Below are 16,177 nucleotides of genomic sequence, written 5' to 3'. Positions count from 1 at the left end.
AGTTCTATGCAAAAGGTTATTCAAACACCCCCTACGGAGGAGGCTCTACTTGTACTATGCGATTTCTGTTGAATGGGCCATTTCCATTAGCAAAGATCTCACTTGACAGGCTGAGTTCAGGCTCACTCATGCCCAACCAACTGTGGAGTTTTAGCTTCCTCGATCGCTTTTTTGGATCCATTTTGCGTTTAAAATGACGAGGGTGGAGACTTGCTTTTTGGCACGCACCGCCCCCAACCACGCTAACCAGAGTGTCATTCTCTTTGGGTGATGATATCTGCCAATCGGTGATCAACTAACCAAGAATCAGCCTAGGTGCCATTCCGCCGGGAGGCTTATTGAGTTCTAGAGGAAGGGGGCGACATTTTGTCTCACTTGCTATCGGTGAAAGTGGTGATGCAAGCACCGTTTTCAAGTGCGACGCGTCAACCTCCCCCCCCTGAACTCTATTTCGTCTATCGCCTCTCTTTAGGGCAGGTCCCACGCCCCAATGGCCCCTTTCGAGTGCAGATGGGCTATTTCATTAAACACTCTCCTCTCTTTTGAACTCTTTTGTACCCTTACCTCCTGTCAATAGGAGAGGCAATGCCGTCTTGCTTCTCGGCCACGCGATTTTCTTCAACCATGGCTGGCGCAAAGCAAACACCACTGTGAGATCGCGATCGATCAAATCGAATCCCCGACTGGATCCACTCCAAGAAGAAGCTGCTCACGACGACTTGATTATTGTTTGACCTTTCCACCCGCTGGCGGGGTAATTGACCACCATGGCAGGCGAAACGGGACCGATCACTGTGTCGCGGGCGATAGCAATGGTCATTGCGGCATTATTCGCTTTGGCTTGCTTTAACGTCCTCGAGATCATAATTTCGACTTTCACTACATTCAGGCGGCGTCGTGGATTGTATTTTTGGAGCATGGTAATTGCTACTTTAGGAACTCTTCTCCATGCCATCACTGGCTTTCTCCGCTACTTTGCCCTCGCTCCAAACTTCCCCATGTGCGTTTTGATCTGCATCGGATGGTGGGCCATGGTTACTGGCCAATCTGTCGTGCTATATTCAAGACTTCATCTCGTGACTAGTCACACCCATTATCCTCGATTCGTGTTGTACATGATCATCTTCAATGCCTTCGCTATGCACATACCGACCACAGTGCTTTTTCTCGGCAGCAACCATGGCCTCGATGGTTTAATCGCGCCCTTCAACATCTACGAGCGCATCCAATTGACCGTGTTCTCCGTTCAAGAGACGATAATCAGTGCTCTCTACATCTGGGAGACCCTCACCACCCTTCGACCTATCCTGATGCTCAAGGGAGAGCGCGGCCAAAGGGTCGTCATCAGTATCATTCTGATCAACGCGATCGCTATTCTCCTTGACGTCGCCCTCTTGGCGACCGAATACACCAACAATTTCTCTATTCAAACCTCCCTCAAACCTTTGGCCTACAGCCTCAAACTAAAGATGGAATTCACCGTGCTGAACAGCCTCGTCGCCGTCATCAACACAAACCCCACAACCATCCAAGAAATTCAGCAATCCCACACAGAGGATTTTCATATCCAACCAAGATGGAGTGCCGATAATTCCCCGCCCATCATGTCTAGCACTGACTCCGAAATATTTGATCACCAAAGACGATCTCTCAAACCACAACCTGATCGACAGGATTCTCGAACATCTGACTATCCCATGCTTTCGGTCAAATCGGCTGTATCATAATTTGTACATACCCTTTCATTCTGTCAACCCATCTAGAATCTGTAAAATTTAAGACTATAAACTATATGACCCATAATAGAGCATTATGTTGCTTGAAGCAGGTAGTGTCTAGTACAGCGCAAGATGTGTAGTTTCATTCACCGTATGGTGCTGGTCCGGAATTTACGAGGTTGGCTGTAAATATTTAGATTTCAACCGCTCATCCCACACTACTGGTGTGTAATGCCATTTCGTACGTTCAGGATGAGTAGGTATGGTGCGGGAAAAAGACATGTTAAATTGAGGAACCAATCGGAATTAAGATTACTAGTTAAGGTTACGCACAGGAACAGCTCTCTGGCGCTATCGCTGTTGATTTGGGCAATGGGAAAACTACATGTCGTAGTATATTTTAGGTTATGAACGTTATTATGTTAAAGACTAGATTCTGAGTAGTAGTAAAGAGATGTACAAGGCTTCATCGATAGATGACATGAGATGAATCAAGACAAGGAAAATCCCGGGAGGCCTAGAAGTCGTGCTATAGAAGGAAGGGGAATAGTAGCGGAGCCCGGTCTCATGAAAGGTTGGAACAAGACAACTTCAGTACTCGTTGCCTTCCTTGCTAATATGAACCATCTGCACATGAGCCCTAAGATTATCCTTCCGATTGAAAGACTTATTGCAGTGGGCATAGTTGCACTTGAAAGATCCACGGTCAACATGCTGCGTCAGAACGTGCCGCCGTAGTAATTCAACCCGCTCAAAGCCTGTGGTATTTGAACAGTTTCTCCACTCACATAAGAATGGACGATGGCTCCTATCTCTTCTATAAGTTATTGGCATTAGCACCCACACCCGGAAAGATATTCCCGATCTTTCTAGCGCACCTTAAGTCGATGTCCGCGGACTCACAGCGGTCGGAACGGGATGAGCCTGCGCCATTAGGCTGTAGTGGATTAGGAACATGTGCAGACGAAGGAAGCTCTACAGGTAGAGCTCCGAGGGTGTAGTAATTCATTTCCATCTCAGGCCCGTATGCATTTAAATGACGCGTGGGCGTCAGACCAATATTGCCGGACCAGAGGTCCGTGTTGGGATTTAATTGGCGCTGGACGGGATTCTCGTGGGGGCTGAAGTTGTTCATGCCCTGTGCCAGTGATGATGTGTTATTGGCAGGATGTGGCCTGCGCCTTGACGTATCCGCAGACATGGTAATATATTCCTCGTGTCTATGCAGGTGGCGAGGTTGTACAAGCGTCGACCGGTTCATCGGGCGGATGTCTGGGTTTAAGAGCATTGTGAAGAAGCAAGGTCTGAGTGGTGACCCTTTCGTTGTAAACTTGAAGGTGAGTGTTAATCAAATAAGGGAGTCATTGCATGAAGACGAGGGGAAAGGGGAGTTATTATATTAATCCGCGGGTGTCGACAGTGGATAGCTCCATCTATAGACAGCCGATGTGATCAGGCGCCAAGGAGACTAAAACGTCAACCGTTCAGAATTTGGGAATTTTGGTTACAGCTGTACAGAAAGGCGCAGGATGCAGATAGCAGCAAACATGTTATGTTAAATCAAATCAGGAATAAAGACAAAGGGAAGTGGGTCGTAAAATTGTAATTTATTTTTAATTCCCGTTTTATTTAATTTTTATCTAATTTTGGCTCAATTAAATTTTCGGGGGGGGGGGGAGAGAGACATAGAGGAAGTGAGTGTGAGAGAGCGAGCGAGCGAGAGAGAGGGGTGTGTGGAGGGGGACCATTTTAATTGAATTTAGTTTTCCTACTTCTCTCCCACACCTTAAAAGAAAAAAAAAAAGAGTCTCTGTGTAATTCAAACTACAAAGGGCGGATCGGGGCCATCCGACTGGGGGATCTGGCCAGTTAGGGGATCAAATAAAGAGAATAGTGTCCGGGCCATATAAGGGAATATAGGTCAGTTATAACGAATGACATCGTTCCCAGAGGAGTGTATTGTCATCAAAAGAAGGTAGCGCGCGAAGCGTCAAGAATAGGAGGGGGTGGATCGGGCCGCGATTTTATAACTTGGTTAGAAAGAGAGTATGTATTTGGAACTTCCTTCGCAGTGTGAAGTCGAGAACTTGACAAGGGGGATTTGATTTCTTTACATGGGAAGCAGTCCGCGCGAGGCGCCCGGACAAGAAGGAAGACTGAATAGCGAATGAAGCACTGCCAGATGACCAGAGAAGAACAGCACACAGCGCAATACAACGCATCAAGTGGCAGATTTTGTTTGACCATGATCGCGATTCACCTCGGCTATGCACCTCACTCTCTCAATGCTGATGCCTACTCAAACACATGGTTGCTAGAGCCTAGTGTCACAAAGCCAAACAGGTCACGTTGAATGTGATCTGTGGAGTTGGAGCTTGGACAACTCCGGTAGTTGAACACAGCCAGAATCCACCTGTTTTGAGCCGCAGTACTCCGTACATGCTCGGCGTTGCCGATGGGGTTCCGAGCGCCCGACATCCTGCGAGAATCTGGTTGGGTGCCTCGATTATATCGATGTCACTGAACGAACCATCCAACGGCCCTGCCCAACCCCGCGCCTTGCGGAGCAAAGACCCCGGATCATATTTGTTCACACAATTTGTACCTCTTGGGCGCGTCTGGCGCTTTTCTCCGAATAAAATCCGATTTTTAACCCAGCACTATGCGGCTGGTTGGCGCAGCCCATGATGCCAATATGGCGAGTGGTCATCCGCTGTGCAGCCAAGTTCAAGTTCCATGATGGGCCTATGTGATCAGTCAAGGGGCGGCACAAAGAAGATTATCAAGGATCTCTGGCAACGTTACGGAGTAGCTTACGCGACTCTAACCGGATAAGCAAGCCCTGGAGCTAGGGTAGTGCTACGCACATCAACCTCAAGTTGGCGATAGCATGATATTAGGCAGAAATGCATCCCAATCCTATATGCTCTCTAGCCACTACGAGCAGAGAGAATGCAATTCTATCATGACACAATGCCTTCATGAAGGAAGGAAGCAATCGAATGAGCACACGAAGGTGGTGATGAGATGACGCTACAAGAGGCTATCTAGAACGACGAAACGATGTGACTCGAGACTGATGAAACAGCCTAACACTATAAAATTCGCATTCCATCATAAATCTTTTCACTCTAACGGCGCATCGTAACGTTAATAGTACCCTCAACAACCTTAACACCAGGAACCTCCGCCTCAAAGATCCCTGTATCACCACCAGACCCAACCTCAAGCCAGCGCTTCAGGAGATCATTGCTCTCCTTCGGCTTGACACTCGGTGCAACAGTGCCAACAGTAACGTGAGGAATGGCATTGGCACAGGGGAAATCCGACTGTTCAGAGCCCTCGGCCTGAGCTTCGAAAGGCAGAATACGCACCACAAAAGCCATGATCCGGGTATCCCATACCAGTCGCTCAAGACGGACACGGGCCAGGCCTAGCTTAGGTGGGTTCTGCATCGCATCGGCCACAGGGTGAGCGGTCAGTGTGTCGATGTACTGTTTCGTATAGCGGTTCCAGATGGCGCTTTGCTCGTCCTTGGATGCGCGGTGGATGAGGGTGACGTGGAAGGCGGGCTGGACACGGCGGCTGTTGACGAGCTGGTGGTACAGGCGGGCGACCTCGGGAGTGGAGGATGTGAAGAGGGAGTGGAGAGTGGAAGTGACTTCACTGGTTGGAATGGCGATGTTGAAGAATTCAATTTTCCGGGCCAGTAGGGGTGGTTCGAGGCGTGTTGGTCCGGACTGGACTACTAGTGAGCCGTTCTTTTGCTTTGGGCCCTTGGGTCCCTTTGTCGAGTACCCGGCGCTGAGATCAACCTTCACCTCGTACTTATTCATGGCCTTTTCGATGGCGGCGTCGAGGTCCTCTGCGGATGGGAGTTCGGGAACTAGGACAGGATAGGCGTCGTGCATGGCCCGGACGATGGTCTCGAGGTTCTCACGGGAAGAGGCGCATACGTCGAGGTCAATGACGAGATCGAATGCATCATCGGGGTGTCGATTGGTGTTGATACCTTCGAAGCGGGACAAGAAGCCATCCATGATTCCGATAATCTCGTGGGAATCCTTCGTGCCTGCGCGAATAGTCTGATGGTTGTCTCCACGATCCAGAACGCGCTTTCGAGTCACCTCCTTGATCGAAGGAAATAGGTCACCCTTCGGCTCATGGACGTAATGCAAAGCAACGAACTTGGCATCTCGAAGGACCGGACGAATGTCGTTGATCAATTGCTCTCGCTCGCGCCGTTGGTGAGTGTTGCGGTCAGCAATGACAACGGGGGTTGCGCTTAGTTCATTTGTAATCTGGAAGGCGAATTGCTTTGGCTTATTCTTCTGTTTGGGGATGTTGTCGTTCTGAACGTGGCCCCATCCGAAAAGATGTACCAGAGCCAAAGCAACAGTGGTCTTTCCACATCCCAGAGATGCGATTGGAGCAAGGATGACGTTCTTAGCAACATTCTTGCCCTGGCCCTCCTGCTCTTCCATGGCGATGATCTCCGCTCCATTCAAGCCACGTTCCTTCAGGAATGCTTCTCGCAGAGAGATAATACCGTGGTTGTAATTATAATCCCGGGCAAGAGTCTTGTCTTCCAAAAACCTCCTCCGGGCAAATTGAAGGTACTCCTCGGTGATCTTCTCGTGCTTTCTGATCTTCGGGAGTCGCCCGGCAATTACGGCCTTGGTGCATTCACGCCATTGGCGGTACATCAGATAAGGTTCTTCAAACTTGTACTTGAAGAACCAATCACGGTAGTCATGACCGTCCTTGGCCATTTGGCATCTCACAACGAAACCCTCAGTCTCACGACCATCCCAGGTTCCGGTCTCCGCACACCCGTCAAGGAAGCTCTTGACGGACTCGATATCGTCGCGAACTTCAAACTTGGCCTTCTTGAAGCCCCAGGCATCAGCAAAATCATTCACTTTCTGGCTGGACTGCGTGGCGAATTCGTTGAGGTTGTAGTTGAGGCCGTGCAGGTAGATACCAGACGATGCTTCATCGTAGGCCAGTACATGCTCTTCGAAGGAGTCGTCGCAAAGCTCGCCGACCGCGGTGACATTCATGTCACGGAGTGTCCTCGCGAGATCTTTTGAGCTTTTGCCGACAGACGCGACATGCTTCTCGACCCATTTTTCACCGGCCTGCGCGTGGCTGATCTCTGTGTCGTGACGGACTCCGGTGGAGTGCTTGCTGCAGACCAACAACTTGCCATCCTCCATTCCGGAAATGAATATGATACACCCATTCTCCTTCACACTGAGCTCATAAGGCCCTCGTGTATTGTGCTCGATATTCCTCCATTGTGTGTCATTTGTCTCGCCGACATTAAAGAACTTGTCGTAGCCGCGCACAACGATCTCGGGGGGTATTGTTCTTCAATCGTGTGGTGAAGAGGCCACGGGCATATGTGGGAAGGCCATCGCGCTTGTAGTCCCAGTCCATAAACTTCCAAGAGTCAACGGTGACATGGTTGGTCCCGGCGACCTCGAATGTGTTCTTCTTGCATGTGAAAGCTCGTCGTTTTTCGCCCTTGTTTTGCTTCCGCGCCTCCTCCAGGTCTCTCACCAGCTGGGCAATTTGCTGCGGATTTTGGTCGTATTTTCCCATGATTTAGGATTTGTAATGTTCGTCTGCTTGCTTGGAGTTGTGGGTCGAAATTTATAGGATAGAGGGGCAGCGAAGGTGGGGCGTTGGTGAAAGAGATGAAAGAGAGAGTCGCAGGTAGCGGAGGTCGTCGTAGAGGGCGTGAATGTCTCGGGTCCTTTGACAGGTCTCGTTAAATTTGTAGTCAGAAATTGGCAGTCAGCCACGCTATTTGCCGTGAATCATGACCTGTCAGAGTCAATAAGAGTCACAGTTGTACGAGGTTAAGAGTCAGAGACGGCGGGGAGCAAAAAGGGAAAGGTCCAGCCTTATCTTATCGCATACTAGTTACCTTAGGCTGGCTGGGACTCGCCGCAAAGAAAAAAGTTACCTCCACTTCCACTTCCGCCTCCGCCCATCTTAAAGCCCCAAAACGAACCTTAGGAACTTTCACTCTTCTCGGTGACTCGGACATTATGGCCCAGCCCAATCCCTACCTTCTGGCTTGTGACAATCCCACCGCCCTCCTCGAACTCCTCCGCTCCAACCCCACAATCGCATCCGGCCAGGACGAACATGGCTATTCCCTACTCCACGCCGCCGCTTCCTATGGTCATATTGATCTGCTCCGGGCTCTCGTGAAGGAGTTCAATGTTGATGTCAACCTTGTCGACGAAGATGGCGAAACGTGTCTGTTCGTCTGCGAGAACCCCAAGATCGCGCAATGCCTTGTGGAGGAACTGAATGTGGACATCAACAAGACCAATGACGAAGGTCAAAGGGCAGATGAGAAGCTGGAGGCCGACGATGAGTTTCCTCGTGTTTTCGACTACCTCCGTCAGGCCTTGGGACTCCCTGCCTCTGTCCCGGCCGACTCTGCGCCAGGCCCTCTGAACGCGCCCGGGCCCATTCCTGGCAACATGCAAGTGAACATTGGAACCATGTCAGAGCAAGAGGCTAGTGCTGGAGAGACCGAAGTTGACCCTGAGTTCAAGCGACGCATCGATGAGCTCGCCGCTCGTGAGGATTTCCACAGCGAAGCTACGCAAAACGAGTTGCGCGACCTAGTTCGTGATGCCCTCGGTGGCACCAGTATCGAGACTTTAGAGCGCGAGGTGCGGAGGAGGACCGACTAAGAGGCCTTCAATCAACATTGAGGATATTTTCCTCTTCTTTCCACCTCTATTCTAAGTCCTATTATACCCACGCATCCACTCGATCACTTTGTGACCGGTACAGCAGAGCAATGCCATGAGTCCCCTTTGGCGACCTCGCATGTTCCTTGGTCCATTCACGACTCCGTTTGCCTTCCTAAAGGCAGCTCTTCCCACCGAGCATTTATCACACGGGAGCCTTAGGCTTCTGAGCCCAATGCGGGATGGGTGTTGTATAGGTCCATAGACTGACATTAAATGATGATACGAATTAAATATATGATACCGCATCGATGATGGCTACCATTCATGACGAGATATTTTCTACTCTTTGCATTTTTAAACAATTTATAAAACAATTTGTAGCTCTAAAGTGGTCCCAAAGGTCCGACCCACGCCGCAACCGCCAACCGCCAAGCTCCTCCTCGCATCTCCAACTTCCTTCACCTCCACCTCCGCCTCCGCCTCCAACCCCACACCCATCTCCTTCCCAGAGGTCATCATGTCTCAATCCGCGTCGCCTTATCCCACCCAGGCTACCTTCTACTCAACAACGCCGATAATGAACCCATCTATCAACCCCGATACCCCTCCACCACCTCCGCCGAAGCCCAGCAGCCACGAAGCCAGTCGCGGAGGCACCCCGCAAAACATGTCCTCTATGCCAACACCTCAACCACCCCAACCACCCCGACCAGACTCCCAAGCAACTCCACAATACGCCTCATATACCCCAGCATCATTACCTCCACCTCCCCCAATCGAAGAGGGGTGGCTCCCAGATCTGGTGAAGGACAAGAGGTAAGACCACGTGAAGCCGTCCCTTCAACAGCCAACCTAACAGCAATTTCTCATCTCACAGCACACTCGACCTCCAATCCATCCTTAAAGACCCATCCCTCATATCTGCCCTCTCAAACCAACACCCATCCCACACAGCCCGCCAACAAAACCTCGAATCCCTCATCCATCTAAACAAAGACCTCGCAACCCGCCTCCTAGCCATGCAAAAGCACGTCGATGAGCTCCGCGGCTCAACAGAAACAATGCTCCTCCAACACCAATCCCTCGAAGTATCCTGGCGCAAGAAGCAATCTGAAATGGACACCGCCCTGGCGCCCTGGTCGCCCAAGGCCTTGTACCAACGTCTCGGCGCGTCGATCGCGGAACAGGAGGCTGTTTGCCAGGCTGTTGAGGAGAGCTTCCTTGACGAGGATCATCACGGTCGGCCCTCCGAGAAGGAGATTGCCGATTGGATCCGGCGTGTTCGGGGCGAAGGGTCGAAGTTGGCGGCGAGGAAAGAGGCCAAGGCTCGTTGGGACGAGGGGCGAGTTGGTGGGTGGAGGTGAATTGGTGTGTGCTGGCCTTGTCTTTGTTTAGATTTATACCCCTTCAGAGCTCTAGATGACTATTTTACGATGAGATGTTGTCTATGAATATAAGCATTGTCATTTTGTGGCTCTTTGTCGAACTATATTTGCGATTTTATTAATATGAGACTTGGAGATATCATATGTTGAGTGGGGTATCATTGATCTTTTTTCATAATATACATGAGAGAGGGGAATTTCCAACATTTACTACAGATAGTAGTTCGGTCCTTATGATAACGGATCGCTAGTTCCCAAGCAGAGTTTCACACCTTCGTAGGAACCAATGTACATCGCACTGCACACTATTGCTGCAATGCAGGTCAACTGAGAACCACGGAAGAAGCCCGGGATCCCTTCCTTAGTGAACACATCCTGAGCAACAGAGAGTGCACTTGGTCTCATCCGTATGGAAGAATGGATTTCAGCAGTCCCGAGGCCAACTTTATCCACGGGGAACGGGGTAATTGCATCTCATCCCCCAGAGCCAACCGCATCCGTGTTTTGACAACGTCGATTGGAACAAAGAACCAAGACGAGCAGCCGCCAGCAACACCAGCACATAAAACACTAGCTTGGATCTGTCCCATAGTAGTATCGGCGAGGTGGCGCTGTTTTTCGTATAGCGATTCTTTAAAAGACTCGTACAAGCAGAAGGTCAGACAGACATTGGGAAGTTGACCAGCAACAAGCATCCAATATCCCGACCACAGTGCCGAAGGCTGCTTATAGAAGCTCTTCAACATTATTATAGAGGCCGGCGGACCTCCTTTTGGCGAATTTGCGGATTGTTGAGAAACCTGTGCATTTTGCTTCAATACCTCTGCGGGATTTAGAAATGCGCAAGCAACAAGCTCAGCCGCGGCGCTGCTAATAGCATGAAATATCGACTTTGGAACTCCTGGGAGATATCCAGCGCGCTGTGCTCTTTCGAATGATGTTTTTGACACTTCGTATGTGGCGAAGAAGGCGGCTGAGGAAGGGATGCCGGCAAATAGTGTTGGGCCAAATCCTTGATAGAGGCCGGTAAACAAAGCGCGTCTCAATGACCCGTTGCTGTGCTTGTACACTGTGCTGTAGTCTTTGCATTGCATTCGGGTTATCATCGTATCTAGTGGGTGAAAAACGACCTCGCTGCTCAGCGCGGCGATTGCTGCTGCCTGTTTGCCTTAGTCAAGGGTTCGATCTCTTGAAGAGTGAGTGACATACTGTTATCACGTCGAGTCCATTGCCAGTCAACATTCTTCACCATTGACTTGCGACACACTAGGAGCGAGGGTATGGGATGAAAGTGTTTGAAGTATGTCTTATTGTTATAAGCTGCCTGGTTTAGTCGAGGTGGAATTTAGGATTTACTCCTGGACTCGGCCTCCGCGGAACCCGACCTCGGGACCAGGTTGGCTATTACCACTACCAAGTTCCACTCTATTGAATCGATTGGTTATCCACACCTTCAATTCGCTTTCTTCTTTATTCCTTTGTTTTTTTCATGCTTCATTGTATTCGAATGTTTCGTCGAAACAATATGGGGCTGTCCCATTATCTCCGGCAAAGGCCACGACAATATCCATTCTCTGAACAAAAGATTCTCGCGTCCTCCTTGTTGTAATTCGACGATGCTATGTTTATTCCGATGTATTTCCATTGTTTGAATTTGAACTCAGTGTCTCCGGTCGAGTAATTAGGTTTTTTGGGTTGATGGACTGATGGTCTATATAAGCTGCATCCTACCTCGACATTAGACTCGACATCAGCATCAGCATCGTCTTCTACAACAAGCCACCCAGCCAGCTGGCCATACTACTACTAGTATAGCTTATCATTACAGTCACACAGCTTACAGCAGTACTTATATACAGCCTTATCACCCATCACTTTCGTCATCATCATGGCGATCAGTTACGAAGAAGAACGACACGTCGTCGTCGGCGATATCGAGTGTTTGACCGAGATGCTGAACTTCCCACGTGCTGACATCGAGGAGATCGCAGACCGTATGGAACAGATTGCCCAGGACATTCTCCTCATCCTCCTGCCTGTAGGTCAGAAACAGTGTCACAGGGGTTCCAACCACATCCCCGAGTGTTTTGAGGAGCGGTGTCGCATGCTATCTCTTCAGATTAGAGATTACGGTGTGGAGCTTCGTCAGAGCCCCAACCTGGCATATCATATTTCATGGGCACTTTGGGGTATCATGTTCCTTGTTGCTACCCTTACCATTTGTGATTGCAACCACTGCGATGACTATGCGAAGGCTAGTGAGATCCGTCTGACTAGATACACTCGCCAGGTCCATTTTTCCCCCCCACTACTTGACCCCCGGTCTCAGGGGAGATCTACTATAAGATCCGTGTTAACTTCCAGGTGCTGAGGTTCCGTCCTTCGGATAGCCAGTGCCGGTGTCACCAGTGCGGTATTCGTAGCATGATCTGCTAAGGTTTGCTGTCACCTCCCCCTTTGATCCCATATATAATGTTCGTTTTAGTTGGTAGAAATAGGCATTGAAATTATACTGGGCTGAGAAATCAATTCGAATCGACTTTTTTTCAAAAAAAAAATTAAAACATTAGAAATATAGAAGTCCATTCTGATTATCGTAAGTTCTTCCCACTGTTGTAGCACGTACATCTTCCCAGGTTGGTCGTGGAAACGTATGATACTAATTAAAGAAACTTGGTAGCGAATGATGAAGTTTAGATTGCGTATAAATCCGACCCTCCGGCGAAATATTGAGAATTTCGCGTTGTGGAATACGAAGCGCATCTCTGGATGGGCTACGTTCCATTATATGACTCGGCGTAAACTTAAAATAGCTTTGTTTGTTGATACCAGCCACTCCGAGTCCAATCTATTTTAGGCGTGCTCCACGTGACCCTGGTTAGAACAAAGGCAAGGGATGTTGGCCCATGCATCTTCGCCCGCGCCGAGTGAATTTTGCTACGTGAATGGCTGGCTGCCTAGAGTCATGTTTCTCGACTATCTGACAGCTGTCAAATATTTGCCAGTAACTAAACTGCCTACCAGTTCAAGTTACTGGACATATCTAGAGAAATCTCTCGGTGGGATTATTGTCAAACATCCCACACCTGGAGCTCGCAGAAGGTGGCATTGATTACACCATCACGGTTAATTCCGAGCACATCTTGCGAGTGTCCTTCCTCTCAGGCCGTGACCTTGAGAGCCATCGGGCTTCTACTATCCTCAAGATGAAAGTCGAAATCCAACCTTACAACTCCGAGTGGCCAATAAAATTCCGCGAGATAAAGAGCAAACTCCAACAAATCCTCGCTGATGTGTTGATTACTTCAATCGAGCACGTCGGAAGCACTTCAATCCCACATCTCCGAGCTAAGCCTGTCATTGACATTGATATCATTATCCAACCAGCTTCCCTCGCAGCAGCACGGAGCACCCTAAGTGATTCGGGATACACTGATTGCGGGGAGATGAACGTCCCAGGTCGATTTGCCTTTCGAGAACCAGGATATGGAAGTTACGATGGCGCTCATGGCTTAGGTAGAAACGGCGAACTACGACATAACACATATCTCATTATTGAAGGATGTCTCGCTTTGAGGAACCACCTCGATGCAAAACGAATCTTGCTTGAAGATGAGAATCTGCGCGAGGAATATTCTACGGCCAAATGTATGCTGGCAGAAGGCGAGTTTGAGAATATCGGCCAGTATGCGTGTGCGAAAACGGAAATTATTTGCAAGATTCTGCGAAAGGCTGGGTGGAGTGAAGAGGATTTGGTGCCTGTGATTCAAGCTAATACCTGAGTTGAATGGTTCCTAGATCCTTTCTTTTGGGGCGGATATTTATACGAAAAAGGTCCGTCCGCTTTGTCAAGCTTCCTTATTCCTACATTTTTACCCCATAATAAATAGCCCGGTTTGATGAGCCAACTTTGGCACCATTTGGCGTGTCCTGTAACGTCTTCTGCATCAAATCTCACGTCATCATCCAACCCGTCATAGGCATAAGAGTAATTCTTAAAGGAAGTCAAAAGGTTCCCATATTTTGAGGAAACAATTCGCATAGATTTAAACCAAAACCGATTCCTCTAAGAATGGCGGCGTCCCAATAAAAGACAGAAGCTTTCAGCGGCGAAAAGCTGGACGCTGTGAGAAAGCGATATACTGAAGAGGCAAATAAACGTCTCCAAGCGACACGACTTACGCATTTTATTCAATTGACGCAGATGGACGACAAACGTCTGCGTGAGCTTGTGGAGGATCCATGGGCCGATCACGATGCATTAAACGGAAAGGAATCTCCGATAAAGGAAAACGGTGTTTATAAGCATTTTATCCGACGATATGATGTTATCAAATGGTCGACGAGATGGGCGATTTTTGTGGAGGGAGCGAGCTTGTGCGTGGGTGAGAGTGAGAGTGAGGAAGAGAGAGAGAGAGAGAGAGAGAGAGAGAGAGAGAGAGAGAGAGAGAGAGAGAGAGAGAGAGAGAGAGTGTGTGTGTGTCTGTGTGGTTGCGGCCCAGACATGCCCTAGGCCGAGTGGACAAACGGTTTCTCGGACTCGGAGATGTCGGCTTGCAAGTTACTTCAACTTCTTCCTGCACAAGATCTAATCTGTGGCCTCATCACTTTCATTTGCTATGGTCTTCCAAGTGACCCAATTCTAGAACCTGGAACCCGTTAGCCTATCAGTCAACCTGTCCCCACTATCAAGGTCAACATTGTCGCTTCTTACTAGCACATTTCAGCATATCCCCAGTCCAGAGCTTCCCACACCTTGTTATTAGAACCTGCACGCCGATTTGGAAAGCAACAATATTAATGAATAACACAGAAGGGATTCTAGATTACATCACTGTACAGGAAAAGGTAGCCGCTATGGCTGTTGATATGATCCCACCGGCAACCTCCTTTGCAATAAACTTGGTGAACTCCTTTGTCCGTGTGCTCGAAGACAGGCCAAGCTTCGATGAGAGAGATTGACTTGATTTAGTCACGTTGCTTGTGATGACTTGAATACTTGAATAGTCGCTCAGAATATCCAGAACATGCCGTTCTGCAAGCGCGCTAGCTCGAATATGCACTACGCCATCGGCGAGAGCGACGAAGAATTCGTTGGCGCGATAGGGATTGAGACAGACAAACTATTCACAGGTCAGATCTGGCTGTATCTTCAATGAAGTGACCGAGTTCTCTACATACCACAACATCTCCTTGGTTGGTGTTTTGAAGAATCTTCTCCAGCTCTGGGTAGTTGTGATCAACTGCCCAAGTGACAGCCCCATCAGCCCATAGAACAACATAGGCGTCATTCTGTCCGAGGGAGCAATGCTTCACTCGTCTTTTACCCTTGAGGACTCTGCTGTCACTAATTCCGGTGTGTTTCCATTTCGCCTTTCCCGTCTCTGGGACGAAAACAACAAAATCTCCAGGGTCGGGTCCAAATGCTACGCGGCACTTCCTCTTTCCGTGCTCCTCAACGAACTCGTATAGTGCAGGGTAATCACGCTTGAGCCCTCTGTTGTAACCTGTGAAATGCAAGATAAGCTAATATATCATTGAAAGAGTTTGATGAAAGTGACTATGAGAGGCGGTGTGCCTACCACCCTGTCCACGGCCATCCCTATCCTCCCAACACATGAAAAGCGTATCGTTGGCATTAGCCGCGAAAGAGTTCACTGTTTGAATGGGTCGTGTTTTCGTCCACTCGTAGTAGCTTTTCGGTAGTCTTTGCCTATTTGGAGAGTTAGTCGAAGTATACTATCGGAAATAAAATCTTCCATCTGCGGGAATTTACTCGCAAGTATCTTTGGTGTGGTCCAGGAAGTATGTCCCGGGTTTTCCGAACGCAAAGAAAAGATCATAAACAGACATGTTTGGTTATTGTGTATTTGAAAATTTTCAAAGTTTCTCGGGCATAAGTAGTTGAGTTATAAAAATGGATGATGATCCACTCTACAGAATTTCGGGCGGGAACAGAAGATATTAAGCTCAAATTTTGCCTCATCGCCTTACCTTGACCCTGGCACTTCCTGTGGCTTTCTCAGCTGTGGCTGGGTAGTTCAAATTGGGTTGCTAACACGCGCTAACGGCCTGTGGTTGCTGACTGCATGTTTAGCCTCGAAAAAGCTCGATGTTTGGTTGGTTGAGAATGCACTAGGGATCCCGGTGTTCCGTTAGTTTCGGGTTTCATGGACAGACGGTCTGCCAGAAACGCCGTATCTGGATTGAAGTTCTTGCAAAACATGACCTCGTCGGGGTTATTCCCGTCAGCCACCTTTATGTCTCTTCCGTCGCTTGTGGGGGCTGGCAGTGAGTGGCCTTTGCTCACTTTGTCTCACTTATCCTACGTGGCTATGGTCTTGGCCCTTTC

At 49.0% G+C, this 16,177-nt stretch overlaps 8 protein-coding genes across 8 annotated transcripts; 4 read left to right on the top strand and 4 right to left on the bottom strand.

Annotated features, from left to right (window-relative positions):
* Nucleotides 1-767: 767 nt before the first annotated feature.
* Nucleotides 768-1,727, top strand: N7481_002460 (uncharacterized protein; the record flags this gene model as incomplete). The annotated part of the gene is made up of 1 exon (XM_057261679.1): nucleotides 768-1,727. The coding sequence occupies one exon, from the start codon at nucleotides 768-770 to the stop codon at nucleotides 1,725-1,727; it is 960 nt and encodes a 319-aa protein (XP_057126611.1).
* Nucleotides 1,728-2,535: 808 nt separating this feature from the next.
* On the bottom strand, nucleotides 2,536-3,006 carry N7481_002459 (uncharacterized protein; the record flags this gene model as incomplete). Its single annotated transcript, XM_057261678.1, has 1 exon — nucleotides 2,536-3,006. One exon carries the CDS (start codon nucleotides 3,004-3,006, stop codon nucleotides 2,536-2,538), a length of 471 nt encoding a protein of 156 aa, XP_057126610.1.
* A 1,843-nt stretch (nucleotides 3,007-4,849) lies between these two features.
* N7481_002458 (tRNA ligase) lies at nucleotides 4,850-7,325 on the bottom strand (the record flags this gene model as incomplete). The annotated part of the gene is made up of 2 exons (XM_057261677.1): nucleotides 4,850-7,091; nucleotides 7,165-7,325. 2 exons carry the CDS (start codon nucleotides 7,323-7,325, stop codon nucleotides 4,850-4,852), a joined length of 2,403 nt encoding a protein of 800 aa, XP_057126609.1.
* Nucleotides 7,326-7,777: 452 nt separating this feature from the next.
* N7481_002457 (ankyrin repeat protein) lies at nucleotides 7,778-8,437 on the top strand (the record flags this gene model as incomplete). The annotated part of the gene is made up of 1 exon (XM_057261676.1): nucleotides 7,778-8,437. The coding sequence occupies one exon, from the start codon at nucleotides 7,778-7,780 to the stop codon at nucleotides 8,435-8,437; it is 660 nt and encodes a 219-aa protein (XP_057126608.1).
* Nucleotides 8,438-8,957: 520 nt separating this feature from the next.
* N7481_002456 (vacuolar protein sorting family 37 protein) lies at nucleotides 8,958-9,804 on the top strand (the record flags this gene model as incomplete). Its single annotated transcript, XM_057261675.1, has 2 exons — nucleotides 8,958-9,256; nucleotides 9,318-9,804. The coding sequence occupies 2 exons, from the start codon at nucleotides 8,958-8,960 to the stop codon at nucleotides 9,802-9,804; spliced, it is 786 nt and encodes a 261-aa protein (XP_057126607.1).
* Nucleotides 9,805-10,056: 252 nt separating this feature from the next.
* On the bottom strand, nucleotides 10,057-11,077 carry N7481_002455 (putative mitochondrial carrier protein (Pet8); the record flags this gene model as incomplete). Its single annotated transcript, XM_057261674.1, has 3 exons — nucleotides 10,057-10,225; nucleotides 10,270-10,993; nucleotides 11,035-11,077. The coding sequence occupies 3 exons, from the start codon at nucleotides 11,075-11,077 to the stop codon at nucleotides 10,057-10,059; spliced, it is 936 nt and encodes a 311-aa protein (XP_057126606.1).
* Nucleotides 11,078-11,713: 636 nt separating this feature from the next.
* N7481_002454 (GrpB family protein) lies at nucleotides 11,714-13,607 on the top strand (the record flags this gene model as incomplete). Its single annotated transcript, XM_057261673.1, has 2 exons — nucleotides 11,714-11,863; nucleotides 12,873-13,607. 2 exons carry the CDS (start codon nucleotides 11,714-11,716, stop codon nucleotides 13,605-13,607), a joined length of 885 nt encoding a protein of 294 aa, XP_057126605.1.
* Nucleotides 13,608-14,651: 1,044 nt separating this feature from the next.
* Nucleotides 14,652-15,678, bottom strand: N7481_002453 (uncharacterized protein; the record flags this gene model as incomplete). Its single annotated transcript, XM_057261672.1, has 4 exons — nucleotides 14,652-14,948; nucleotides 15,007-15,332; nucleotides 15,408-15,538; nucleotides 15,602-15,678. The coding sequence occupies 4 exons, from the start codon at nucleotides 15,676-15,678 to the stop codon at nucleotides 14,652-14,654; spliced, it is 831 nt and encodes a 276-aa protein (XP_057126604.1).
* Between the last annotated feature and the right edge of the window lie 499 nt (nucleotides 15,679-16,177).

Source organism: Penicillium waksmanii (assembly GCF_028829765.1).
Source record: "Penicillium waksmanii strain IBT 27052 chromosome Unknown utg000002l:1.0-3326099.0:1.0-3328782.0, whole genome shotgun sequence".
NCBI classification, from domain to species: domain Eukaryota; kingdom Fungi; phylum Ascomycota; class Eurotiomycetes; order Eurotiales; family Aspergillaceae; genus Penicillium; species Penicillium waksmanii.
This window is presented reverse-complemented; position numbering and strand designations above follow the sequence as displayed.